The sequence below is a fragment of the Maylandia zebra genome, linkage group LG16 (genome assembly GCF_041146795.1).
Source record: "Maylandia zebra isolate NMK-2024a linkage group LG16, Mzebra_GT3a, whole genome shotgun sequence".
Classification (NCBI taxonomy): domain Eukaryota; kingdom Metazoa; phylum Chordata; class Actinopteri; order Cichliformes; family Cichlidae; genus Maylandia; species Maylandia zebra.
The window spans coordinates 2,129,711-2,157,225 of NC_135182.1; the positions used below are offsets into that span (position 1 = coordinate 2,129,711).

General features: G+C 42.3%; 2 protein-coding genes across 7 annotated transcripts in view; one reads left to right on the plus strand and one right to left on the minus strand.

Annotated features, from left to right (window-relative positions):
- The window catches only part of fer1l6 (fer-1 like family member 6), a 73,111-nt gene extending 60,898 nt beyond the window's left edge, over positions 1-12,213 (plus strand). Inside the window, exons 32-46 of one of the 3 annotated variants that reach the window (XR_003024948.2) lie at positions 3,930-3,974; positions 4,474-4,565; positions 4,704-4,832; positions 4,925-5,065; positions 6,951-7,078; positions 7,153-7,323; positions 7,559-7,713; positions 8,106-8,248; positions 8,364-8,452; positions 8,538-8,636; positions 8,944-9,064; positions 9,172-9,292; positions 10,582-10,629; positions 10,724-10,824; positions 11,747-11,876. Coding sequence is in view for 2 of the 3 variants with exons in the window: in XM_024805445.2 (XP_024661213.2) it covers positions 3,930-3,974; positions 4,474-4,565; positions 4,704-4,832; positions 4,925-5,065; positions 6,951-7,078; positions 7,153-7,323; positions 7,559-7,713; positions 8,106-8,248; positions 8,364-8,452; positions 8,538-8,636; positions 8,944-9,064; positions 9,172-9,292; positions 10,472-10,629; positions 10,724-10,824; positions 11,747-11,927 (1,874 nt within the window). In the remaining variant the exon portion in view is untranslated. Of the gene's footprint in view, positions 1-3,929; positions 3,975-4,473; positions 4,566-4,703; positions 4,833-4,924; positions 5,066-6,950; positions 7,079-7,152; positions 7,324-7,558; positions 7,714-8,105; positions 8,249-8,363; positions 8,453-8,537; positions 8,637-8,943; positions 9,065-9,171; positions 9,293-10,471; positions 10,630-10,723; positions 10,825-11,746 lie in introns of all 3 variants that reach the window. The other 2 variants (XM_024805445.2, XM_024805446.2) reach the window with 2 other exon arrangements.
- A 13-nt stretch (positions 12,214-12,226) lies between these two features.
- si:ch211-67e16.4 (uncharacterized) lies at positions 12,227-23,681 on the minus strand. Of its 4 annotated transcripts, none has more exons than XM_076874661.1 (10): positions 23,542-23,681; positions 21,082-21,571; positions 20,863-21,012; positions 20,130-20,359; positions 18,810-18,941; positions 16,919-17,003; positions 16,441-16,628; positions 16,237-16,323; positions 14,190-14,265; positions 12,227-13,725 (listed from the first exon to the last, which is right to left on the minus strand). In XM_076874661.1, the coding sequence occupies exons 2-10, from the start codon at positions 21,518-21,520 to the stop codon at positions 13,535-13,537; spliced, it is 1,578 nt and encodes a 525-aa protein (XP_076730776.1). In that variant the 5' UTR covers positions 21,521-21,571; positions 23,542-23,681; the 3' UTR covers positions 12,227-13,534. The 4 variants fall into 4 exon arrangements, with proteins under 4 accessions (XP_076730776.1, XP_004572005.1, XP_004572004.2 ...); XM_004571948.5 differs by lacking the exon at positions 23,542-23,681 and adding an exon at positions 22,233-22,494 and having other exon boundaries at positions 20,130-20,179; XM_004571947.5 differs by lacking the exon at positions 23,542-23,681 and adding an exon at positions 22,233-22,494 and having other exon boundaries at positions 20,130-20,269.
- Positions 23,682-27,515: the final 3,834 nt, after the last annotated feature.

Genomic DNA, 27,515 nt, shown 5'->3' on the forward strand with positions numbered 1-27,515 from the left:
GAAGTGAGTCGATGGTGGCAGGAAGTGAAGAAGTGATGTGATCTCTCATCAGTCTTTCAAAACACTTCATCACAATTGAAGTCAGTGCTACTGGACGGTAGTCATTGTGGCAAGCGGGCTGTTGTTTCTTTGGAACAGGGACAATGATGGACTGTTTGAAGCACGTGGGAACCGCAGCTTGGGCCAGGGAGAGGTTGAAGATCTCCGTGAACACCGGTGCTAGTTGATCAGCGCAGGCTCTAAGGATCCGGCCAGGGATTGCATCTGGTCCTGCTGCCTTCCTGGTGTTCACCCTCCTGAAGGTGTTCCTCACGGCATGCTCTGTGATGACGAATGCATTTTCTTCACTGGTGCACTCCGAGCGCGCGCAGCCGTTTGTTGTTTTAATTGCTGCGGCGTCGAAGCGAGCATAAAACGTGTTCAGCTCATCAGCCAGTGAAGCATCGGCATTCATCATTGAAGAAGCTGGTCGTTTATAGTCCGCAGTCCTTTCCACAGGCTCCTAGAGTCGCACTGTCGTAGCTGTGACTCTAGTTTTTCCCCATAGCTCCGCTTTGCCTTTCGGACCGCGCTGCGCACGTTGTAGGACGCAGCCTTGTATAGGTCCATATTACCGGAGACAAGCCCTTCATTGTAGGCAGCGGTGCGTGATCTCAGAGCGTCGCGGATGTTTTTATCCACCCACGGCTTCTGGTTGGGAAACGTTCGGATGATAGTTCTTTCTGCTGTGTCGTCCGCTAGTTTCCCGATAAATCCCACAACCGCTTCCGTAAACATGTTGATGTCATCAGAGCTGCGCCGAAACATGTCCCAGTCTGCGTCATCCAGTGCGTCCTGCAGCGCGGCCACCGATTGGTCCGTCCAGCGAGCGACCTCCCTCCTGATTGGTGTTTGCTGCTTTAGCTTTTGTTTGTAAGCAGGCATGAGGAAGATGGCGGAATGGTCCTATTTCCAAATGCCGGCAGGGGCTGAGCCTTGTAACAGTTCTTGAACGGGGTGTAGCAGTGGTCTAATGTCCTCGTGCCCCGGGTGGGGCAGTTGATGTGCTGGTGAAGGTTGTGAAATGTCCGTTTGAGATTCACTCTGTTAAAATCTCCCATAACAATGAGTGCGGCATCTCGGTGAAGTGTTTGTTGATGTGTGAGAGCCTCATGTAGCTCACATAAGGCAGTGTCCGAGTCCGCGTGAGGCGGAATGTAAACAGTGCAGGCAATGACCGCAGTGAATTCCCGAGGGAGATAGAAAGGGCGACACTTAACGATCAAAAGCTCCAGATTGGGCGAGCAAGAGCGTGTGAGTGGGGAGATGTTTGTGCTGTCGCACCATCTGTTGTTCACCATCAAACACACTCCACCACCTCTTTTCTTCCCCTACTCCATTGTCCTGTCCATGCGGTAAACCGAAAAGAACCCCGTCGGCTGCACGGCGTGGTCTGGTATCGCTGGGTTCAGCCAAGTCTCAGTGAAGCAGAGGAGGCTGCAGTCCCGAATGTCTCTCTGGAACTGTCATGGACCCGGGCCATGTGGGCCCGGTATTCTCGGTTTTTGTATGTTTTGTATTTCATCCCCTAGTCATGCCTTGGTTCCTAGGTTCTTCTGTTAAGATGTTCCTTATTTGGTTACCTCCTGTGTGCCCCTGTGTAACTGTGAGCCCTCGTGTTTTATTCCATGTCTTCCTCAGCCCGTTATGTCTGTGTTTTTCCCCGTGCTCTCTCTCCTCCTGTTTGAACCTCTGTACTTCCTGTTTGACTCTGCCCGTCTCCCGTCAGTGTTATGTTCACCCCGCCCTGTCTCGTTATGGTTATCTGTGTCAGCTGTGTTCCCCGTGTGTTCCCACTTTCCTCGTTAACCCTCTGTGTATTTCTGTCTGCGTCTCCCTCTGTTCGGAGTCGCGTTCTCCCTCATGTTGTGTGTGTTCCTCCCTGTGTTTCTTGGCGAGCTTTGTATTTAGTTTTCCCAGTTTAGTTTCGTATTTCCTACGTTCTGCCTCTCCAGCATTAAAGCTGTAATTTTTGAGTTCATCCCCGTGTCTGTGAGTTTTGCATTTTGGGTCCTCCTCCTGCCTGCCACACAGCGATCCATGACAGGAACTTGATTCTGGCTTTGAGGTCATCAAGCTTGTTCTCGATGGATTGAACATTGGCTAGCAGGATACTGGGCATGGGTGCGCGGTGTGCGCGAGCCCGTAGCCTGTTCCTGATGCCGGCTCTTTTACCTCGAGGCCGTCGCTTAGGGCCGCGTCCTTTGTTCTCTCTCAGGATCTCCTTTGGCCAGTTTGGGTCCGGAGTTAAACATGGTGAAATGTTCACGTATTGCAGACCAATAGAAACCAGAATGTCTCTACTGTAGCGGATTTGTGTGTTTTGCATGATGCCCATGCAAGATTATCGCAGATATAGCAAAAAGTGACGAAAAACTGCAAAAAGTGGAGAAGTTAGGGCAGAGCATCCAGCACGGCAGCCGACCTCACCGGCGCCATTTTACAAGTAGACCATTATAGCAAATGGTCCACTTGGGAAAGTAAATCTGTTGGGCATTTTTTGACCTTCAGACAACAATTCTGACACATTTCCGGACAGGAGAGGGGAAAAAACCCAGCAGCTGTGCAGGCGAGGAACCAGACCACGTGAGGTTTGCCAACACTTCTGTTCGACGTGATGCCTAGTCCAGCAGTTTCTCCAGCTCCCTGCACCTGCTCCACCATCTGTGCCTCCATCATGCCAAGACCAAACGCTCAGCAGTTAGAGAGCAGTTAGAGAGCATTTTGACATGATATCTCCCAGTAATAACTTACATCTTCTCAAATCAACCTCAGAGAGGAGGGTTAGGCTCTTGTCTTTACCAGGTTTAGGTAACAGAGTCATGATACCTTGTTTCATGGTTGACATCAAATTAATGTTTTCTATACTTTCATTTAGGGCATTAAATAGTAGTTTTTTAATGTCCTGAATTTATTTTTATTTTTTTAATTTGAGGTTAAACAAATTAAACTCATAGAATCACTGAGATCTGTTGACTGTTAATGAACCATGTATAATGCAAAAGTGCACCTTCGTCTTCATCTTTGTTGCTTCCTGCATCTGAGACCACAGAGCTTCTCTGGCTTGTTTATCTGCCATGGTAAGATCTTCCAAAGACCAAAGTCAGGATTCCTAACACTTCCAAATCTTCACCCCTGTATTGTTGACAAACTGGATGGTGATCTGACAGGTTTCTTTTCTCCTCTTTCTTCCCAACTCGGTGTCCACTACCATCTTGAAGCAGTATGTGCTACAGTCGGTCTGTGGGCCGCTCTTGTTCCTAATGTTGTTGGTCCGTGAGCCAGCCATCATGAAGAGAGCGAAGTTATACCATACTAAGAGCTGAAGTGAAACAAAATATTAAAAACAATGAAACGTGTGAACTGCAGCTAAGCTGCTGACACTGATTTTGACTGATTTTAAGCTGTGTGCCTTTTTAAAAATAGTTGCGATAAAACCAATAGCAGAAATCATTAAAACTGGAGCAGCCAGGCAGGGGCAGGGGTTGTGTTTGCAGTTACGTCCGCTGGGTGGGAGTTCAACACAGCAACTCCACCTCAAGTCACTAGTGGACAGACTCTGGCTCCAAAAGTGTAACACGGTTGGCCCCATAAACTGCCTGTGCTTCAGGGGCAGAAGCTTATCTTTGTATCAGCATTAGCTAAATTCTCCCAGCAGCTGAGAACTGTTCACATTCCAGCTTAAGCCATGAGACCGGGATCGCTTTGTGATACTTTATAATAACATAAAAAGAGACAAATAAATGATAATGTGTCAAAGACTTGGTGTATTGTTTTCTGCGATAACCTAAAAATCATGAAATTGGGAAATATCAATTGGTACGCACTGGTTTTAGAAATAATCACCCCTTTTCTCCCCACTGACCCACACACACTGTTGTGCATTGCAGCTTTGTTGTACCACAGCTTGCTCAGCGATGGAATAGAATCTTTGGGTAAGGATTAAGATCTGCAAAAAAAGAGACAAAAAGATTTGAAAAAAGATACAACGCCGTGTCATTGAGGGTCATTTTTACTTTCTGGGAGTTGAGGTTCTGGGAACTGTCTGGTTTTGGTGCTACGATCCTGCAGACAGGTTTTAGCAGCTGTGTTTTGGCTAGTTTATGATGTTACTGGATGTGGTCCTCTCACTGCATGATCTGATTGGTATGACTGGATATTTAAGATGGCAGCATTTGAAAGATTTGACAAGTTCTTCTGAAAAACCCTGCAAGAGAATGACTGCAAATGTCGTTAAATAACAGACAACTTTTGAACTGTTGCTTCTGGTGAATAGGACAGTTCTGAGCTCAGGGCATGGCACTTCTTAACTAAGCTCGGTGGCTCACTTTGTTACCTGCTGTTAAATACTGTAGTCACATTTTCAATATGATTTCTGCTGTGTTTGGGCCTTTAGTTTTCACATTTGAAAATAACCCTTGTCTATTTCATCAGTCAGCAGCCAGTCCGATGGAGATAAGAAGAAGAGGCAACAGAAAGTAAAGGGAACGAGCATCAGCCCTCATACCAAATTAGCTACACTCAAGGTAATTTTTTTCAGAGATGATACAATTCTTGTACAGGTTTACTGGGCCCTGTTATGCTTTTACTGTCCAACCAAAGAATAAAAGGGGTACCATATGCTAGAAAGAAAAGCTTGAGTGAGTCTGATCTTGGCTCTGCAGCTGTACAACAAGGAGTTGGAGTCAGAGTTTGGGTCCTTTGATGACTGGGTGAAAACATACGAGTTGTTCCGAGGGAAAGCCAGTGAGGAAGAGGGATCAAATGAGGAGAGGTTTGTTGGAAAATTTAAGGTGAGATACTAAGTAATGTTCTTTGCGGGTACTACTTTGGTACTGCTCAACAACTAGCATATCTACACATAAATCTTCATGCTGTCTCTTAGGGTCGATTCTGCCTCTATAAGCTCGCTGAGGAGGAGGAGGAGGACTGGCATGAAGCAATAGACGCTGGGAGCTTTAGAGTCAACAGAGGAATCCCTCCCAACAGCTCAGTCCAAGTTCTCATACGGGTTTACATTGTCTGTGTGAGTCCTGCTCACATGGGAATTTTCTGCTGAGTTCTCTTTGGAATGTTTTACTTGAAAGTTGTAGAATAGTTTTCCATTGTACTGAGAAACAAAAAGAGCAGCGTTTAGTGAGGCTGACGTGATACAGCAGTTAGTACATCGCCTAACACCAACGTTAGAGGTTTAAACTGGTCTAGCTCCTTCCTGTGTGGACCTGATTGAAAGCACTTCCTGGATGTGTAGTTACATGTCTGCCTTCGCTCTCAAAGTGCTTCTGCAGACTTAACTATGTCAAAAGTCGCATGCAAGAAAAAACATAATGACAAGCAAATTATTATTAGTATTGGTCAAGTTACTTAGAAATAGTAATTACTTACTAATTACTTCTCCAAAAGGTATTCCCATTACTTTACTGATAACTCATTTTCAAAAGTAATTAGTTACTTAGTTACTTTTAAAAAACATGATACACAACCCGAATACGTAATAAAGCAACAGACCTTTCAGCCCAATTCTATTTTTCTGCATAATCCATCGTTTGCAATGTAATCCAATGAAAAAGTCTCCTTTTAAAAATTGTTTCATGAGTTTTAATCTTTTACCTTTATGCACATTGCATCAAGCAAAAATGTAATTATATGCAACAGTCTTTGACTTGAAGAAATTCTCTAACATTTAAACCTATTTTCTGCATATTCCAAAAAATAATTTTTTGTGTTTACACTCTTTCAAATAGATGCAAGTAAAACACAGCAAAAATAAACCAATTCAAACATTCAGCAGCTCTTAAATCTATTGTCTATTGGGGTGGGTGGAGGCTTGCCAACAGCGGTCATGTCAGTGGGGGGGTCCGGGGGTTTCTCTGTGAATGTCACATTCCCGTGGCAGCGTGCTCGCTGCTCGCTCAGATTTGAAGTTTAATTTTTCTCTGTAGAAGGAAGTTTTCTTCCCACACAGAGTGAACATTACCTGAGAAAAGTAATCAGACTGCCCATCTCTGATTGCCACACAATTAAATTTAACTTCCTGGAGAACTCAGCAGCCTGAGTTTTCAAGGAAGCCATCACACATGTGAGAGCCTGCTGTGCGAGTGATGCCAGAGATTCAGGCTCTCACATCAGCTCTGTTCTCAAAGCTTCATTTTTCAAACAAATGCAGTTTAAAACAGCGCCTATGTTACTCCTGCAGCCTAACTCCATTTAACACTGAACCCGTCCATCACAGAGCCTGTGGTGTCACTGTTTTGAAAGTGACCAATCACATTAGGACCTCTATTCCTTTAGGCTCATTGACTAGCTGCACCACTCTGTGATGGAAACTGGTATTACACAAAAGTACCTTCGTTAAAACTGTCACCACATTTGTTAAACCCATCTGGTCTCATATTCAGAGGCCAAATAACATTCAGCACCAAGCTCATTAAAAGCTGTAGCAAAGCACTTAATTACATTTCAAACGGAGCTTTTCGTAAGCAACCAGTACTTTAATATAGGCTGTCCTTACAGCCCAAACAAGCACTGCAACACTTGACAACCACAAAAGCCCGACTGTGAACACCACAGCGAGGGCGGGAGGATGTCTCGCACAGTCTTCCTCAAGATTTACACTCAGACAAAAGGTCAATCCCTGATTCCCAGTCCCTTGTTACCTAAAGGAGGACTGTACTCTCCCCTTCCTGTGCATGAACATCTCTTACACTTGCCTGTTGATCACGCTTTGGTGACCTCTAAAAGGAGCAGCTGAAATAATAACATTAAGCAGTAGACATCTTGAACTATAGCATATTTTATAATGGAAGGTTTTTAAAAAAAAGTAAACAGAATAATTTACAAATAGTGCCGTTAAAAGTACTAGTTTTAGTCCTTGTTTGTGAGTTCTTTTATGATACCCCTTCTCTTTCCAGGCCTCTAACCTGCACCCAGCTGACCCGGATGGGAAGGCGGACCCTTACATTGTTCTACGACTTGGCAAAAATGAAATCAAAGACAGAGACAACTACATTCCCAAACAGCTAAACCCTGTTTTTGGAAGGTAAATAACTGGTAAAGCTTCTCAGGAATTGTCTCACATTTTAAATATGACTTCTTCTATTCTCCTTCTTCCAGATCTTTTGAGATGCAGGCAACACTTCCTCAGGAGTCTCTGCTGTCAGTGTTCATCTATGACCACGACCTGGTGGGAGGGGACGATCTGATTGGAGAGACCCGCATTGACCTTGAGAACCGATATTACAGCAAACACAGAGGCACCTGTGGACTCCCTGCTGAGTATAGTCTGTAAGCCTGGACGTTTGAACTCTTTCAGATCAAAGTCCGAGTTATTTATTCCATTTGGTCACTTCAATAAATTACTATCCTACCTCATAGTTACATTACTTTTTTTCTATTACATTAAACTACCAAATTCAACTAAAGGAGTAGAAATTCCAGGCATTTATATCCATCTACAACTCTGCATTCTATGAATCCCTCGCACTGAAGCGTTTCCTGTTCCTTCCTTGTTGTCTGTCAGTGAGGGTTACAATGCCTGGAGAGACTGTTTGAAGCCATCAGAGCTGTTGGCAAAGATGTGCAGAGAGAGCGGTTTGGACGGTCCTCACTTCAGTCCAGGACGCATCATTGTGTCAGAGAAGGTTTTCACTGGCAAAACGCTCTTCATGCATGAAGGTAGATATAGGGCATTCTAGATCAGCTGCATGATTATTTTTTTTAACTTAACATTTAGAAACAGTATTCAGACATTTACTGCATGAGTCCACGTGATACCTTTTAATCAGGTGCAATTCCATCTTTGTAGTCTAAAGCACTTGTCTGTCAGTATGAGTAGGAAAAGCGCTATATAAAATGTAAGTACAACACAATGTGAGAACAGTTGCATAAGTAATAAATATCCCCATCAGTAGCTGGAGATGTCATTTCAGTTTTAGAGAGAACACCAACAATCACTCGATCCCTATGATCCAACACTGTGGGGAAAGATAGTATAGATCAAGAAAATATGCTGGAGCTAGAACATGTATATAGGAGTCTGATTTGTCATTGTCGTGTGTATCCCTCAGACGAGCCAGTGGAGTCCTATGAACACTTGTCACTGAAGATCCTACACCGCTGGGCTGAGATCCCAGGTGTAGGATGCACACTGGTACCAGAGCACATTGAGACCAGAACTCTGTTTAATAAGGCCCGGCCTGGAATGGACCAGGTATGTTTGAGTTTAGTATTCTGGTAAAAAATAATCGTTATTCATGCATTTACAACCTTTAAGCTTTTTGGGTTTTCTGGGTCAACTGCCTACATCTGTGTGCATGTACATGTAGGGTCAGGTCCAGATGTGGGTAGACATGTTTCCAATGGACCTGCCACATCCAGGACCTCCAGTGGACATTTCACCTCGAAAACCAAAAGGGTGAGACTTACCAAAACGTAATAAAACAATGTCTGTCAACGTTGTTTTGGCATGCGGTCATTCAAACTCAGATGTGTTTGTGCAGATACGAGCTGCGTATTATCATCTGGAACACAGAGGACGTCATTTTGGAGGACAGCCACTTCCTCACTGGTCAACAGTTCAGTGATATTTACATCAAGGGGTAAAAAAATCTATTTGTTCCTGGTATTTTTTGGCAATATAAATATTTTTTTTAGCTTTGGAAATAATAATTCCAAAACTAAAGTGACGTTTGCTGTCTGTTGTGTAAGCTTGGCTGATTCCTTATTGAACAGCACATTGAATGTACTGAATATATCTCTGTTAGCGAGTTAACGTGGATCGTGTGAGGGCTGCACGGTGTCAACACGTTAGCGCCTTGCAGCCCAAAAAGCTAAACTAGCTAGCTAAACCTTTATATAAAAAGCACTGCTAGAAAATCTCTCACCTTACCAAATCTACCGTTGTAGCTGGCTGAAAGGTTTAGAAGATGACCGACAAGAAACTGATGTGCATTACAACTCTCTGACTGGAGAAGGAAACTTCAACTGGCGCTTCGTGTTCCCCTTCAGCTACCTGCCTGCTGAAAAGGTACTCATATTTGTGTGATCTTTGGTCCTAGGAGCTCCGGCTCCAAGCCTGATGTAGATAAAATAGCTGCTACAGAATCACATCGTTACCAACTTTACCTCTGACAGGTAGTGGTGGTGAGGAAGAGAGAGAGTATTTTCTCTCTAGATAAAACAGAGCAGAAGATTCCTGCTATCCTCATTCTGCAGGTCTGGGACTTTGAGACACTCTCCTCTGACGACTTTCTAGGTGGGTATGCATAAGTGCCTATTCACACGGAGAGGCAATTATACACACACATTTCACTGATGAACATAAAATACTAAGGTGATACAGTGGTTAGCACTGTTGCGTCACAAAAAAGGTCCAGAGTTTGACTTCACTATGCTAAACGGACTGGTTATTGGACAGATAGGAGAGAAGAAGACAAGAAAGAGCCTGCAGTAAGGTTCAAGGCCGCGAAAAGGCTGAAAGTTGCGAGTCTCCCTGTGGTCGTCACAAAGCACCTCCCACACAGTAGACTCAAAACAATCTTCTAGAGCCTCCTCGCTCTCCTCCGACTATCTCTGCACTGTGCGGGTGGCTGGTGGCTCCCTGTGCACCAGGTTGTGATCAGATCTTTCCAGGGGTGGCAGAAGTGATAAACTGTATGCCTCTTTTGCGTTGGCATACAGTAAGTCCAATGTTTTATTGTCTCTGGTGGGCCATGTCACATACTGGGTGAAGGTGGGCAGTGTTGAGTCCAGTGATGCAATATAGTCCCCAGATGTTCAAAAAGGGCTCTCAGAGATTGCGTTTGCAGTCTGCTGACCACAGAGCGGAGTAAGAGGCTGCATCCGCATTGGCTGAGGGGGGGCTACGCTGTTATCGCGATAACATGCGAGAATTCCCGGGGCAGGTAGTACAGACACATTTTAACGGCTAACAGCTCAATGTCTCTGCTGCAGAGCTGTTCTTTCACAGTGATGTGCCCCGATGCACCTTTAGTTCACAATCACTGAAGAATAGAAAGTGTTACTGCATTGTGTTCAGGGAAATGCTGCTATAATGGCATTAAATACAGGGACATATTGCCAATTTGAACGTATAAGGAGCATGCTTGAATCATTCCTGTGGAGGACAGGAAACAGCAGAAATTCAGGAAGACTACTCCTGCTAACTATTAACAATTACCCCCAAAACCTGAAGATGGTGCTAAATGTTTAAAGCACTGAAAGCAGAAGAAACATGAAGACATGACAAACCTTCTAAGACAATCTTTAATGGCAAAAAGTATTAGAAGTCGCACTGGAGAGTCAGGATGAATAATGGAGATAAAATGTGCATGACTTGAATGAAGGCAAAAACAACTTGACAAAAGAGATTCAGAGATTCTGGTGTTGGCTGCATAAAACACGGCAGTGCACCTGACTGACTGTGTGTCTGCAGGCACACTAGAATTAGACCTCCATGGATTTACTCGGGGAGCTAAAACAGCCAAGTTGTGTAAGGCGGACATGCTGACAGATGGGACTGAGAGAATCTCCATCTTTCAGCAGAAGAGAGCACGAGGCTGGTGGCCCTTCACCAAGTCAGGAGAGTTGACCGTAAGTACACAGTAACACACACATGCAGTGTATAAACAAATGTAAAAATAAAGTCAGGCAAATACAGATCATCAAACAATCGATCTTCCTCCAGGGGAAAGTGGAAGCAGAGTTCCATCTTGTGACAGCTGAGGAGTCGGAGAAAAATCCTGTTGGCCGTGCCCGCAAGGAGCCAGAGCCACTACCAAAACCAAAGTAACCATAACCACACAAGGCTCTGTTTATCTGTCAGAATACAATCTAATTTATGTACGAAAAATGCGTCAAAGGAATACAGGGACATTTCTGTAAATCTGAGGTATATTTACACATTTTCAATAATATTTGGGTAGCCTGGGGGTCCTTACTGGATACAGAGTCAACCCCCCAACCTGGAGCTATATCTATGTGTGCATCAATGCACACATAGATATAGAGAGAATAAACGGCCTGTTCCCAAAGATCAATCCAGGTGTAATCTCATTTACAAGAGAACAATAACACACGGCCAGACGCTCCCAGACCAGAGACTGCACAACACTAGATCCACATTTTACTCATTTACTTTTTGGTGCAGTTGAGGATATCATATTACTTTCTCTTATGTATTCTATTCTTTTCTATTCTATACTTTTTGATGCTCGAGTCATTTATCTTTTTAGTAATTTTTGCTCGGGTTTGTTTGGTTTTTTTATTGTCTGGGAGCAGACACGATGTCTGTGAGGCTGTTATGGTGGGAGAGAAGCTGCAAATGAAGTCATGTGTTCAGGGGTTCACAGTTTGGTTTCTATAAATGAGAGCTGCTCCATTCAAAGTTTTAGTCTTATTACTCATATGCTTTAATTTTCAGACACAGGAGATTCACTGGTTTAATGTGCCAGAATAAAATCCCTCTCCCACTTGAGCTGTTCCATTTAACCTTAGTATTTAATATGAAAATGCCGTCAGTTTATAATGCACATCATCTGGATGCACCAGGACGCCGTTATGATTTCTGGAATCACGTTTTTAATGTCGTAACATTAGACACTTTCTCAGGTGACCCATTCAGGGTTGCTAAAGCATCGTAATCATCTCAGCCTGTAAGAATCTGTAATGAACTAAACCACTTCATTTGCTTTTCTCCTCTTTCCCGCAGTCGTCCAGACACCTCCTTCTCGTGGTTCGTTAACCCTTTCAAATGTTTCTTTCACTTGGTGTGGCGAAGCTACAAGAAGTACATCATCATCGGCATCATTCTGCTGATCACAGCGCTGTTCCTTGCCCTGCTCTTCTACACACTACCCGGAGCCATCTCCAACAAGATTATCAGCGGCTAAACGGATAAACTATGTGTGTGTATGCTGCAGCTCTACAGCTTTTCCAAATGATCAAAGTCTCCATTTTTTGAATATTGAAGTTGTGTAGATGTTTGGTCTCACTTTTTAAAACAGTCATTTACATCAACGGGAATAAGAATGAAGGCTGGCCATTTGCTTTTAATTCGTTCTGTGTCTGAATAAATGTTTTCCAAATGTTACTAACCAGTGAAAGTTAACATATTAACATTTTAAGATGATGAAAATGGAAAACAAAATCTGTTTAACCAGAATAAATAAATGTGAGTCAATAACACGTCTGGATTTCATACCTTCATTTATCAGGCACACGTCATTCAGCAAAGACCGAGTACAAACACATTATTACTTACAGTAATTACTTCTGTAATTACTTTACATGTCTTTGAAGTCCTACCATTAACTAAAGCTTCAATACTGTTGACCATGATATATTATTACAGTGATAAGAGCATGCTTTGGGAATTAAAATACTGTGCTGCGGTGGTTTGAATCATATCTAACAGACTCCAGTTTGTCCATATAAATAGGGAATCCTATACAGACTCCACAGGGTTCTGTACAAGGACCAATTCTGTTTAAGTTATATATGCTTAACCTAGGCCGTATCATTAGAAGACATATTTTCACTATGCAAATGATACTCAGCTTTATCTGTCCATGAAGACAGATAACACACAACAATTAGTTAAACTACAGGAATGTCTTAAAGTAATTAAACACGTGGATAACCTCCAATTTCCTGTTTCTAAATTCAGTTAAAACAAGGTTATTGTCCTCTGTCCTAAATAGGATGTTTAAAAGAAGAATGGGATCAGGCTTCAGCTTTCAGGCGCCTCTTCTGTGGAACCAGCTTCCAGTTTGGATTCAGGAGATGGACACCCTCTCTACTATTAAGATTAGGCTTCAGACTTTCAGTTTAGATAAAGCACGTATTTTGGGTTGATCAGGTGACCCTGAGTCCTCTTAGTTATGCTGCAATAGGCCTAAATGTTTCTTCTTCACTCACTTTTTGGCATTGATACGCCACTTTGCATTTAATCATTACTTATTAATCTCTGGCTCTCTTCCACAGCATGTCCTTTGTCCCGTCTTCCTCTTTTCTTCCCAAACTGGTCGCAGCAGATGGCTGCCCACCCTGAGCCTCATTTCCTCCTATTAGAGTGCTTGCTTAAAGGGATCATCCTACTGTTGAGGTTACAGTATTTGCCTTACACTATAAACACTGTTGTGATTTGGCAGTCTTGTATCAGTTGGCATGATCCAGTCTAGCTGCACGTTCAGTATTGATATGTTAAAGGATACAGTGAAGGTTTGTACATATAAACATAGAGATTTGATGAAAATAACAATAGTCCTTGTGAAGGGTATGGCAAATGTTTATTGTGTATTTAACTGTGTGATGGATGTTAGTTTAAGGATTTGGGGCTTTCTGATACTGACAGTACCGGATTACAACATTTAAGACAAAATGATCCATAGTGGCCGCTGCAAACGCTGCAAACGCTGCAAACGCTGACCCGAAACCTTGGTTTCCTTACGTGTCGAGTAAAGATAAACCTGAGTTCTGTGAATGGAGCAGTGTTAGCTCACTGTAAGATAGTGTCTGTCAGAGAGAGTCTCTGTGGAGAGATGTTGCCATGGGGGTAGGAAAGTGCCACAGCGTGCTCATGTGGAGCCATGTTGGGGCCTTTCAGAACCAGGGTGGAAGTGGATGTAGACATCCGTGGGATGTTATTCGATGCCGAGCTCTGTCTCTGCTGAGTGCTGGAGGTGGAAGCTGAAACACAACATAGAGCAGCTGGTTGAAGTGACAAATGAAAAGTGTAGCACCACCTGCTGAGCCTCACTGAGCAGACAGTGAGCTTTACTGGACTTATATACGGCTGGCTTAGAAAGTTTTCTCTGTGAACATGACTTCTTTTACAGTTTCCATCTGGCAAAGTAAAAGGAAGGGTTGACCATCCAGGCTCCAGTGTGCAGTACATCTGGAAAGTATTTGGAGATTCAACAGTTCCCATTTAGTCATACTGCCTTATTCCAAAATGGAGAAAAATTCTCACAAGTCTATAAACGATACCTCATAATTACTGTAATTCCTGCAAATTTATTTAAAATAAAAAGGAAAAATATAACATGAACATTAAATATTCACAGTTTGGAACTTGAGCTCCAAAGTGTGTTTTTGAGGAGCAGCAGGCAGTTTGAAAAGATGTGTGAAAAGTCATCTGAGCCACAACTTACCACAAGCTGATCTGGGCTGCTGCTGACTGCTGATGGCAAAGCCAGTCTGAGAAAGACCTTGAGTGTCTCCAAAGGCCTGACAGGGAACAAAGCAGCAAAGGCGTGGCTGATTGGTAAGCAGCTTAATTATTCAACTTTAAACAGACAGAGAGAATGGGTGTGAATTTCAATTTGCCAAAGAAGGTTTCTAACAGATCTACAACTACAGGTCAATAACCAGCGAGACTGAGAGGCTCTCTGAGGGTTACAGTTACAGAAGGACAAAGAATAACAATTAACTGCATGTCTTTGGACTGTGGAATCGAACTCAGGACCTTCTTGCTGTGAGGCTAATTGCTGCACCACTGAACTTCTAATGTGAATTACAAAGTGCCTGATTCTCCTTTTGCTTTCGACTGAGGAGAAACGTTGAAACTGGAGTTAACAGCAGAGGTGGAGGCCACTCCTGTTAGTCTCACGCTCCTATATTCAATTCTGAAAATATCATAGATATACATATAAATAATAAAATAAACTATATCTCTACACATACATCTCTCTCTAACCACATACATACATGATGTAGAGAGAGATGTATGTATACATCTACATCTATATCTATAGCAGACAAAGATTTTAGTATCAGAATAATGTGATGGAAACCGGGTGGAGACAAGAGTCTGTGAGGCAGGCAGAGACACTGTGTGGACACAATCAAGAACAAATATATGCAGATCACACAGATGATCAAATCAAACAGCTGGCTACGTTTTCTCGGCACACCTGTTAAGGCAGCCACAAACTGATAAAATGATGATAATCTCCAAAACATGAACGGACAGGTCGTCAGATATGGACTTGAGTTTGTGTTGCTGAATGTCTCTGTGCCATCTTTGTTGTCCGTTGAAAAACAATGCAATGGAAACAGAAAACACTCCCTTTGAATCCAGGAATCCAAAGCAGGTTGTGTTTTCCCACGGTACAGCCCTCACATTCTCACTTACACTACTTTATGTTAGCAGCTCCAGTATGACAGATGAAAGATGGATTATGCAGAAAAAACAGAATTGGGCTGAAAGGTCTGTTGCTTTATTACGTCTTCAGGTTGTGTAACACATTCATAAAAGGCAAGTAATGAAACTAATTACTTTTGAAAATAAGTAATCAGTAAAGTACCGGGATTACTTTCTTGGAGAAGTAATCAGTAATTAGTAACTAATTACTTACTAACTTGAGCAACACTGGATATCACAGACACTAACACTCATCACTGTCAGTGATCACGCAGCGGTGTGTCGCTGACACAGACAACAGTCACACGACCAACTCGAGATTTAATACCTGCCAGGAATGTATGTTTGATGGCAGGGTCTCAAACTCCGGTCCTCGAGGGCCGCTGTCCTGAAACTTTTCCATGTGTCCTTGTTACAATTAGCATGTCATTAGCAAGACTCTATAGCACTTGGCTGCATGCTGAGGTGGCGACCCCTAACCCTACTCAAGTAAGTTTAAGTAAGTGTTTGGAAAAATGTCCTTCTAAAAGCACTTTTATTGTTCATTCACACATGAGCTGCTGTAACATGAATCAAATGGCTGAGCTGCCACCTCAGCGTGCAGTCAAGTTCTATAGAGTCTTGCTAATGACCTGCTAATTGTATTCAGGTGTAGAAAGTTGCACGACACCGGAGCTCGAGGACCGGGGTCCGAGACCTCTGCTCTACACTGAATAGTTGTGAACAGTCCACACCCACTGAGGTAAACAATACTCTGGCAGCTACCAGAGAAATGCCTCCCAAAGCATTCAAGGTAACTTTGGGTAAAAATGAAAAATATTGTGAAATTTCTTTTTGATTGTCATATACACGTTTTAAATTCTTGATATTACTGAAATACGTCAAAAATAGTTTGCAAAAATGTTTTTATTCACTGACCACCAAAATCTCCATGCAAATGTTTTTAATCAATTTCCACCTTAAGCCCTGAGAGATGGAGATCTCATTCATGAGAAAGAAACAGACCATTTCCAAAAGAAATGTCTGAGTGCAGAGACTGTGGTGGAATCACCGACCTGCATCTGGTTAAGGCAGGCCTGGAGTTTCCGTTTTGCCCTCCACCTGGCTACCCTCAGTCTGGTCTTCTCTCGACGCTCCCGCACCTTCAACACAAAATCACCTTTATTTTTCAGGTTCCCTTGATGCCTTTATAAATGAGGCACTTTTTTAACGTAAATATGCAGAAACCTTCTGTCCTCAACAATTTGAGGTGGACTGACCAGATCTGCCAGCAGCGGTTGAGGTAACGATTTCTCCAGTTCTCTGCGCTTTGTCATGTTTCGGCGACGAAGCTCACTCCTCCGCATTTTGTATTCTTCATAAAGACTAAGGTCTTTAGCCCAGGGTCGCACGGCTTGGCGAGGTGGGACGCCAGGTGGCAAGATGGCAGCTGACTGAGGTGCTGAATCTGAGAGTGCACACACAGAAAGAGCCCACTCTAAGTTCCAGTTGTGAGGCTATATTAAGCCACGTCACAGCGATAAACCTCCTTCATCACTTTGTTCTCGAGCTATAGCAACCAAAAACTCAAGTGTCAACATCACCTGGAAACCCAGCAGGGTGACGATACCATCCCGAAAGCCTTTTACAGCTGAGGGATAAAAGGTTTTAGGACAAGTCCCAGAACTTTTTATCATATCTAGTAAAATTAGACTAGAAGCATACAGACATGATCGACAGTTATTCACATCAACTCACGGGTGCTTCGTCCAGCTGAGCTGAAGGCTGTAGTATTTCTTTGGCTTCCTGCAGCACTTGGGCACTCTGTCACTGACGGTTGAGGCTGAGCACAGAGATGAAAGTATTCATTGTATTCGATAGTCTGCAATAACAGGATTCCACGAGAGTTTTCCAAAACTGTCCTTCAGTCTGTTGTTGAGCTTACAACCATTTGTTCAGTCCAATGACATGCACGTGCAACTGGTAATGCTAAAATGGCCGTAGCTGTGGATATGTCATAAAGTAACAGTGGCACGTGCCTGAGTCAAAGTGTTTTGTAGTGTAAACTGCTTTAAATGGTCAGAAACACAAAAAGAAGTACAGTGGTGTGAAAAAGAGTTTTTTTTGAATGTTTGTCACAGTAAAATGTTTCAGATCATCAAACAAATGTAAATATTAGACAAAAATATCAGAACTAAACACAAAATGCAGTTTCTAAGTGAAGGGGGAAAAATCCAAACCTACACGATCCTGTGTGAAAAACTTACTGCCCCCTAAACATAATAATTAGTTGGACGACTCTTAGCAATCAAACATTTGCAATAACTGGCAAAGAGGTTTTTTACAGCGCTGTGGAGGAATCTTGTTTGTGATTCAGTCACGTAGCAGAGTGAACAGCCTCACATCCCAGCACCTCAGGCAGATTCAGGTCAGGACCAGGCTCCTCCAACGTCTTTATTTTGTTTTTCTTAAGGCAGCAAAACAGCCAGAGACCACCACACTACCACCACCACAGGTTGCTGTGATGTTTCTTTTCTGTGCTAGCCACGTGTAATGCGACTCAAACTGAACAAAAAGTTCAGCTTTTGTCTCGTCAGTCCGCAGAGTATTTTCCCAAAAGTCCGGGGCATCATCAAGATGTTTTCTGACAAATGTGAGATGAGCTTTTGTGTGTAGCAGAGGCTTTTTCCTTCAACTCTCCCATGTAGGCCATTTTTGCCCAGACTCCTTATTGTTGAATCATGAACTCTGACCTTAACTGAGACACGTAAAGCCTGCGGTTCGTTAATGTTTGGTAGGCCGGCCGCACTCCTGGGAAGCTTCACCACATTTGTGTTTAATGGCTCCCAGTGTGGTTCAACAATGCATTTGTAACCTTTTCAGATGTCAGTGACTTTGTTTCTCAGGTGTTTCTTAGATCTCGGCATGATGTGTGGCTTTTGAGATGAAACATGTAGAGTCAGGAAGGGGGCAAACAGTTTTTAACACCACTTCATATAAATGTCAGTGCACTCGCTCAATGTTTGGTCCTTTGACGTTTCCTTATCTTTTTTGTTTGACCATCTTTCAACGTCATGAATTCCAGCAAAGCTGTGAACGAGCGTTTACTAAGAATCCTTTAAAAGACCTGGAGCGCTCAGACAATCCAGCTTATAGAAGACTTCTTCACAGCGTGGTGTCAGATAACGGCTGGGATTAAACTACAATGGTGCAAAGACTGACATCCAAATGCTCATCGTCCAGGATGCAACTTATGGAGGAGAAAAAAAAAAAAAAGGGAGGGGGAGATGATCTTGCCCCCAAGAAAATGTCCCATGCATTCTGTCTTTGTCTCTGCTTCATGCAAGCTCTTTAGATAAGGACATCCTAGCTAAAAATAAATATTTAAAGTTAGAACATCTTTAAGGTTGAATAAAGTGGCTGTCACTTTGAGATTAGCAGCTGTTTATCAATATATTCTCTTTGGTCTTTGACAGTAGATGGAGAAAAGGAAGAACCACTTGTTAAACCTTTAAAACAAATAGAGACTTGACCACGATGGGACATGTACTCCCCGAGTGCCCTACAGCTCTTAGATTAAATAAAAGTTACAGTGAACACAAATGTAACTTATGTTCTTGAAAATTGTGCCCCACAACTGTAACCTCACCTCTGACTCTGGCTGATGACCCTGCTGTTCGTGGCAGTCAAGCAGCAGGGTGGCCATCACCTCTTGCTCTTCCTCTGGCTCCTCTTTTATATAGATCACCTCCTTCTCTTCTTCCTGTGCCTCATGCTTCACCTAGTTTGAAACAGGAGACAAACTGGAATTTACAAGTGCATTAGCTTGGAAATTGAAAATAAAAGAGCCTGTACTTTATTAAAATACCTACATAAGGCTTAATAAAACTGAACTGAAAAGAAAGTCTAAATATTTCTGTGTTAGAATGTAAAAATACAGTTTTAGGAACTGTATTCATTTCAGGTCATTTACACATGCATTCATTTCTGTAGCGCATTGTCTCATACGATATAAACCTTGCCAGCAGGATGAGATCGAGCCCTGAGGCAAATGTTTTGACTCTGTGCCATTACACTTTTCTGCTTCCATGCTTCCTGACAAGCTTCAGTGTAGGGCTGTGCGATATGACCAAACTCTCATATCCCAATATAAAACATCTATCGTCCCGATAACAATATAAATCACAAAAAATTTAACATTTTCTGTAAATTCTGTGAATCTCGGGCAGGTGAAGTGTTTCCAGCTGGGTGTCGTGTAGCTGGAGTCGAGTGTTTTAACGATGCATTTTTAGACAGAAGTTGTAACGGCGCCGTTTCCTTTGTGAGTATTTCTTACACGGCGTGCTGCGGGGAGAAGCCTGTTCTAACGTTTTAGTCTAAGGTTTATTTTTTAGCACCTGGCGGCTCTTTTTTACTTCTCATCCGTAAACACTCTGCATACTTTTTCATGTGATTCCATTTATTTTGAAAAGTCTCAACAGGATCTTGAGCTTTATTGTGAAAGGTTTATGTGGAAAATAAACAAGCGGACATGCGATGGTTTTACTGTGGTTGTTGCTAACGACAACGCATAAAAACAGGCGCTTGTCCGTCCGTAGTGTGGTTATATTAAATATAAGAGAAAGAGAGAACTTTAAGAAATTAATAATAACTACAGTGACATCAGAACCATGAACAAATATTGCTGTAAACAGTTTATTTTGCAACACCACAAAACAAACGATAGCGTAAAATGAAACGATAGACGTTTCTATATCGTCATCCGATATATATCGTTATATCGAACAGCCCTACTTCAGTGACTCCTGACAATATATCCCTGGTTTCCTTTTTACCTACCAGGATTTCCTTTAATACTCCAAAAACACGTTTTATCAGGGGTTTTTTTTTAAAGAAATGTAAATTAAAAAACAAAACAAAACCTTGTGATATATCAAATCTGGAAAACTTGATTTGAATGAGCTGTTACCTCTGGAACAGAGAAGAGCAGCGTGGAGCTAGCTGCATAGGTGGCGCCATCTGGAGACAGAGAGGAATCCCCTGACTGCTGCCCATCATCTAAATTCGGAGCCGGGGCAGGAGACGAGGCTATGGCACTATCCATGCCTTCTGTATTAGAGTGCAGAATGGCCCATTCACACTCATCCACCTCTTCAACTTTCTTACACTGAACTGGGTCTGAGCTAGGACAGAACAACACTGTAGAAACAACATGTACTTAGTCTAACATATCAGTGTAAGGCAGTGGTTCTTAACCTGGGTTCGATCGAACCCTAGGGGTTCGGTGAGTCTGTCTCAGGGTTTCGGCAGAGCCTCAGCCGTGATATGCAAGGCTCATTTTGTGCACCAGTAAAAAATATATGTATGTCTTGAATTTGAAAAAAATCCTATTTTATTTTTCACTAAAGAGGGGTTCAGTGAATGCACATATGAAACTGGTGGGGTTCTGTACCCCCAACAAGGTTAAGAACCACTGGTGTAAGGCTACATTGTGTCACAACATGCCAACCTACATTAAGCTCATTGCCTAAGGGCTTGCTACTCTCCTAAGTAGCAACACCCGCCTTGAGTAAACTGCTGCTGTGATGCAGTGCTATATAAATAAAAAATAAAGTAATAGTAAAACTACGGTAATGTTCATCTAAAGATTTAGTGATGTTCTCAGTGATGAGAGAGAAAACATGTACGCACGCACTGTGTACCTGTACTGCTGTCCAGAGATTCTCCAGCCACATTCAAAGTGAGTGAAGCAGGAAGCAGCAGGTCAGATGAGTCAGCGTGGGCCACGTTTGAAGGGCAGGACACTCTGACTTTTTGCCTGTTCATGCTGTTTGGTGAGGTGCATTCTGGGACTAGAAACATAAGAAAGAGTACAGTCAGCACAAGAGAAACCAGGACTCAAGCATTTCATTGGTACGTACTGTTGCTGTTCCTCATCAACGCTCCCTCAGCAGTCCTGGCCTGAACTGAGAACGATGACAGGGTCTTTGTTGGGGAAATGCCAGATCTGCTTCTCTGTGTTCGTGTTAGAGTTGGTGGCTGAATCCAGACTAGGGTAGAAGCAGAGGCTCTCTGCTGCAGCTCCTCCTCCACTCCTTGCCTGTAGTACTTTAGCTTCAGCTCCGTGTAACGCAGCTTGGCCCGAATGTTATCGTTCTCCTTCTCTTTTTGAGCCTTCTCACTCTGCAGCGTCATCATGTCCCTCTTCATCTGCACCACTTGAGCCTTTAACTCCTCAAATTTGACTCCGACCACTTTAAGCATCTCGGCCAGCACAGTCTCGACCGCTCCATTTACTGCTCGCTCGACTACGGTCCCCATCTGGCCTCGAATTAGTGATACAGCAATGCTGACATCCATTGAGAATGAGTTCGGACCGAGAAACTGCAGGAGATGGTTCGTGCGTTTTACCTGCATGCACAGAAGCAGTTTAAACACGTATATTACATTACGTTACAATAGTCACGTCCACATTTACGCAAACGTTTTCACAGATAATTTAGCTCAGGTTACAGTACACTTTGAAATAATACTGTTAACACTCAAAAAAGCCCCTTGAATGCAAGAATGCAAGAGTCAATAAGACCCTGAACTCAAAGCTGGGTAATCGGAATTACAGACACCAGAAGCATGGACAAAACAAACAAACGAACAAACAAACACTACTTCATCTGACCATACCACATAAATGCAAAAGGAGGTGCTGGATGTCTCAACCATGGACCAACTTGTTTAGTTTCAGAGACTTTATGCCGACATATACCAGTGACTGTAGACTACAAGAGAACGACGTTGTACTTTACAGCAACTTTAATAAGGTGACTATGAATGGGTTCGAAAGAAAGACAGTGTACAAATGTTCAGTTAAGTTTTAGTTGCGTTGTATTGACATAGACGCCACACTGTGTATGGGAAACAACATCGAACTTGACAGATTCTGGTAACATTAACCGCCGCTATAAAGACTATTTCTCTGTATCCGAGGCTCCTTTCATTGATAAAAGCGCTGATTTGGGCGTTAAATAATTCTATTTAACGCCCAAATCAGATGGGAGACAAACACACCACTTACCGTTTACTCTCGCTATTAGCCCGGTTAGATGACCGTTCAGTTATCTTAGCTGCTATCAGAACTTATACGAGTAGACAGCTAACTAGCTTAGGTTATCGTTAGATTTCTTAAATGGCTGTTAATGCTAACTTCCAGTTAAAGCTTAACAGACAAACAGTGTAACAGAAGAAGGTTAAACTTGTAAGACCTGGCATGCTCTGAACATTTTTTATGTGTAGCATAATTTTAGCAACAGAAGCGGATGCACTTTTGTTTCTGGCAAGTAGCATTATCGCCACCTAGTGCTATGGAGTGTGAATGCCAATAGTGGTATTTGGAGCATTCAAAAATTAAAACAGTCAAACGCAAACAATTGAGTCCAAGATGCTGCAATATAACTTCTTAACAGTGAAGGTATGGGTTTTATCACATACTTGATATCTATATATTATTTTCTAAAATCCAGTCTTTGTAAAAGGACTAATCAGCTGTTGGGTTTCCAGTTGTCCGTGTATATGTCCACAACGGAGCCTAATCAAAGCACATGAAACACTCTGACGACAGACTTTTCCAGCTTTCCTGCTGAGCTTTATCTGCAGTGGATTGCTCATTTTATTCCTATATCTGTTAATCTTTTTACAGGGAACATGGCGACCCAGTTCATTTACTGTATTATTGTGAGGTCTTTATCTCAGAATATAAAGCACCTAGAGGCAAATTGAATTGAATTAAATTAAGATCAGCAGCATACTTTTGAGACTGAGAGTCGTCAAATATGTGAAAATGAACCAGCTCTGTAATGTGTTTGACATCATCATACAGGCCACCAAAACTAGTTACAGCATGAGTGCAAAAACTGAAAAAGATGTTGACATTATTTCTAAGTGAACCAGAGGTTTAGTGCTTACAAAGCAAGAACTACAGATCTTATTATTGCAGTAAGAGAATGAAATTTATCTGGCTTTATTTGAAAACAAAAAAAACTACTTTGGTTTAGAGATGGCACGATACCACTTTTTTATGTCCGATACCCAGAGATGGGCAGTAACGCGTTACTTGTAACGCGTTACTGTAATCTGATTACTTTTTTCAAGTAACGAGTAAAGTAAGGGATTACTATTGCAAAATCGGTAATTAGATTACCGTTACTTTCCCGTAGGAACGCTGCGTTACTGCGTTACTAAAACCGTGATTTTTTTTGCGAGAATGTCTCATGACAGTGACGTAAGCGACGTTGGTGACAGCAGCTGTGTGCAGATCAACAATGGATAATATATCGAGTGCGGGAGAGAGTATGAGCGTGCAGCGTTTAAAGCGTGGAAGTACTGACCTTACTTTGAGTTTGATTCCATAAAAAGTGACAAAAACATTAGTGTCCGCTGTGCGTGGGAAGAAAACTTCTTTTTACAGCGAAAAAAACCCCTAAACTTCCAAACAAGCACCGAGTAGCTACGACGTAATGGGAAACTCACAGAGACACTCGCGCGGATTCTTCAACTGACCGCAGCACACCTACACCAGGGTAACCCTCTGCCTACCCTGCTCCTGCTTTACAGGTGAAAATAGAGCAAAAGGACCGCTGAGTCTTTGACTTTATTTATTTTCTGCTGTGTTTTACTTGCATCTGTTTGAAAGAGTGAGTGAAAACACAAAAAATATTTTATTTTATGTGCTGGAATGTGTAGAAAATAGGTTTAAATGTTAAACTAATTTATTCCAGTCAGAGAATGTTGCATATAATTAAATGTTTTGCTTGATGCATAAAGTTAAAAGATTAAAACTGATAAAACAAGTTAAAAAAAGAGACTTTTCCATTTGATTACATTTTGTATGATGGATTATGTAGAAAAAGTAGAATTGGGCTGAAAGATCTATCACTTTATCACCTCTTCAGGTTGTAAATCGTGTTTTTAAAAAGTAACTAAGTAACTAAGTAACTAAGTAATTAATTACTTTTGAAAATAAGTAATCAGTAAAGTAACGAGATTACTTTTTGGGGGGAGTAATCAGTAATTAGTTACTGATTACTTTTTTCAAGTAACTTGACCAACACTGCCGATACCGATACCGATATCATGAATTTGGATATCTGCCGATACCGATATGAATCCGATATAGTGTTTTTTAATCAACAAAACTGTTTTTTTTTTAAATATCTTGCTGCATTTTGTATAAGTTCATACTCAAGTTTAAAACAACAACTACACTAAAGCTATTCTGTTATACCTGTATACAAAAAAAATATTTCATAGTTCAGCAATACTGATCAATCTAATAAACTTAAACCTACACCATCCTCCCTATTCTGGTATTTTAAAGAGTACTTAGCGTAAATATTAAGCAACCTAACTAATAGGGTTCCAACTCCCAGCAACAACAAAAATAAATAAATAAAAAATAGGGAACCACCCCTCACGCTCCACCTCATGATGCTTAATCAACGTAATCAACCTTAATTTGATGCAGTGTGAAAAAAAAGCACAGAAATCAATTATTTTTCAAGAAATATTAAATAGATTCAACATCTTTCTTCAACAAAATTGCAGACTGCACAGATGGTACCTTCCCAAAGGAAAAAGTACTATAGCTTACTAGGGTATATATATTAGACTTAATAGTCACTATATACAGTAATTGACTTCTATTCATTTTACATCAAATTAAAACTTTGGGTGTAAGATTCGGATAATTATTTATTAAAAGCTCGACATTTTAAATGAGAATAAGAAAGAAAAGTATGTCTTTGTGCCCCCTTCTCCCTGTTCATGCCCTATCGGCCCCCCTGGCTAAACTTTGCTAGATCCGCCCCTGCACAGTTACCAGCGTCAGCTACATAGAAAAAGATCCTCGAGTAGAAAGTAATATTAAATAAATTGTAACAACAGCTGATCAAGCTTAAACGTGCTGCTGTTGTTCAGCCGCTGGTTTCCTCTTTCTGGTGCAAAGTGGGCCAAAAACAAACCAGAGACACGGACTCGCGACAGAAAAGCCGATCAGCTGATCGTTAAGCAGTTTCATGATTGAAGTAGCAGCCGGAGAGCAAGAGGCAGTCGCTTGTTAAGCTTAACGCAGGAATGCTTTACAAACATTCAGAGATGGACTTACACACTTGCTTTACTTCTCTCGGGGAAAACTTTGTCGGAGATGAAATGCCGGGTTGCTAGCGAAGCTCCAAATGCTATCCAGACCACCGACAGGTCCCGCATGCCACAGCCGCTCTATCACGGGATGCATACTGCTCCGACGTGCTAACGTTCTGAGGTGAGTTACGGCGTGTTGCAAGTTTTGTGAGGTGCTTTCGTGATATTTAATGGATCGGATTACATTTTTTATTTTTCTCCGATATCCGATCCAGTAATTTAGGTCAGTATCGGACCGATACCGATACGTAATATCGGACTGGTCCATCTCTAGTTTGGTTACTATATAGTTCTAAACAAACACTCACACTATGTGTTTGCCAATTGCACAGAGTCTGTTTCTTAAGAAAAAAAGAAACACTTTTAAGCTATTTATGTTCATGCAGTCTACATCTAAGTTCTGACTCATTTGTTGCAGGGTGAACTCGTCAGAGTGTTATGTATCACTTAAGTATCACTTCTCTGTTCCAGATGTCAGCATCATACACTCTGGGATTGAATTAGTTAGGTCTGAAGTCACTTAGTTCTATGACATAAAGAACAATTTTCTGTCAAGATTTTTTTTTATAAATACTTGATAAATACTTGATAAAGAGATAGTAGAAAATACTTCTTAACAAAAAATTGTTTTTTATCTTGTTAGAAAGTCTAACAAAAAGATCTGAAGAGTTACTGTAAGTGTAACATATGTTAACCATTCCTCGCCGTCAGTCCCCTGACCGTGGTCGGGAGACACGAGGGGAGATGCTTCCTCCAGGGCCGAAGTTTGTCCTCCTTCGGGGTTAACTCCCTTTACTTTTGTGGAGTAGTGAGGCAGACAGAAATCAGCCGAGGCACCGGAGAGTACTGAAGAGATGAGGCTTTAATAACAGTACTGCACACTTCGGAAACACACTGCATAGCCTGTAGCCCGTTAGAACGCTGCTCCCGGTCGCCCTCTCTACCCATGACACACTCTCTCACTCTCTTTTGCCTCTTTCGCTCCCCGCGTTTCCTTCACGCGCATGCTCACACACACATTACATACACTCCTTACTGCACCCAGTCACACACAAGACAGCAATTCCCGCAACACTACCCCCACTCTGGATGGCAATTAAACAATAATTCCACTCCAGCATTGTAATGCATAAAACTGGTACACAATCCCCTTTACCACTTGGAGCCCACAGGAGATAAAAGTGTTAGCCATTACCGCATAAAAGGTGAGGTATAGTATCAACGAGTGCACTTCAGTGACAAAGAGGTTGGCTCAAGTAAGGTGTACATACATGTGCAAAATAAAGCATTTCAAGTGTTGTTAAGTAGAAAAGAAATTACACAATTGTAACTATTACATGGCGACCGGGAATAACCAACTTATCCTAGCATCTAGGAAGGCACAAATACAAATGGATACATGCAATACAAAGTGCATGTAGATAACCCCGTAGGTCCTTCAGATACTTTTTTTTAAATGTAAACACTGGAACAATGAAAAAAATATAACTCTTTTAAACCATTGTAGCTAACAGTATAGGAGGCTGAAACGATTTAAACTTGAACCGAATCTTCAGTCCTACTTGGAACTGTCCATGGTAGGTAAACCAAGTTAAGTGATCCACACTCCATACCGGTCTGGAGCTCTGCGCCGACGAGTTGGTCGCTGAAACTGCTGGCCCGGGTGGTCTGGCTCACCCACCACACCCCCACCATTCTCATGGTCTACATGGGAAGGGGACGATGGGACAACCACAACCAGAGCGGGATCAGCTGCAACTGAGACAGAAGGCTGAGAGGAGCTGGGGCCATTGCCAGTTGCAGTAGAGAACAGACTGTGCAGACCCAGATCACGGTCTGCTGGGTCATCTTCTAAAGCTGGTGGTGGGACCTCTGTAGGGGACCACTGATGAGCCTGATCAAGGACCCAGGTATTGTCCAGTGGCTCGCGGCAGCGATAATGCTTTAGCTGGTCATGGTGGACAACTTTCACTTTAGACCTTGGGTTCTTCTGGATCCGATAAACTAGGTCATCCAATTGTCCCAGGACAAAGAATGGTCCTTCATACGATGGGAGGAACTTTCTGACCTTGTTCTTGACGTGACGTGTTCCTTTGATGAGATACCACACAGGATCTCCAGTCTTATACTGTGTGTGGCAACAGTTCTTGTCATATTGCCTTTT

What these genes read in the sequence shown, in the direction of transcription:
- si:ch211-67e16.4 (XM_076874661.1), bottom strand. Translation starts at nt 21,520, where the DNA reads ATGGATGTCAGCATTGCTGTATCACTAATTCGAGGCCAGATGGGGACC. An exon ending in GTCATCAGCCAGAGTCAGAG is followed by an intron (nt 17,004 to 18,809) that starts GTGAGGTTACAG and finishes CTCTGTGCTCAG; the next exon opens with CCTCAACCGTCAGTGACAGA. An exon ending in GCAGCCCAGATCAGCTTGTG is followed by an intron (nt 13,726 to 14,189) that starts GTAAGTTGTGGC and finishes GTTGTGTTTCAG; the next exon opens with CTTCCACCTCCAGCACTCAG.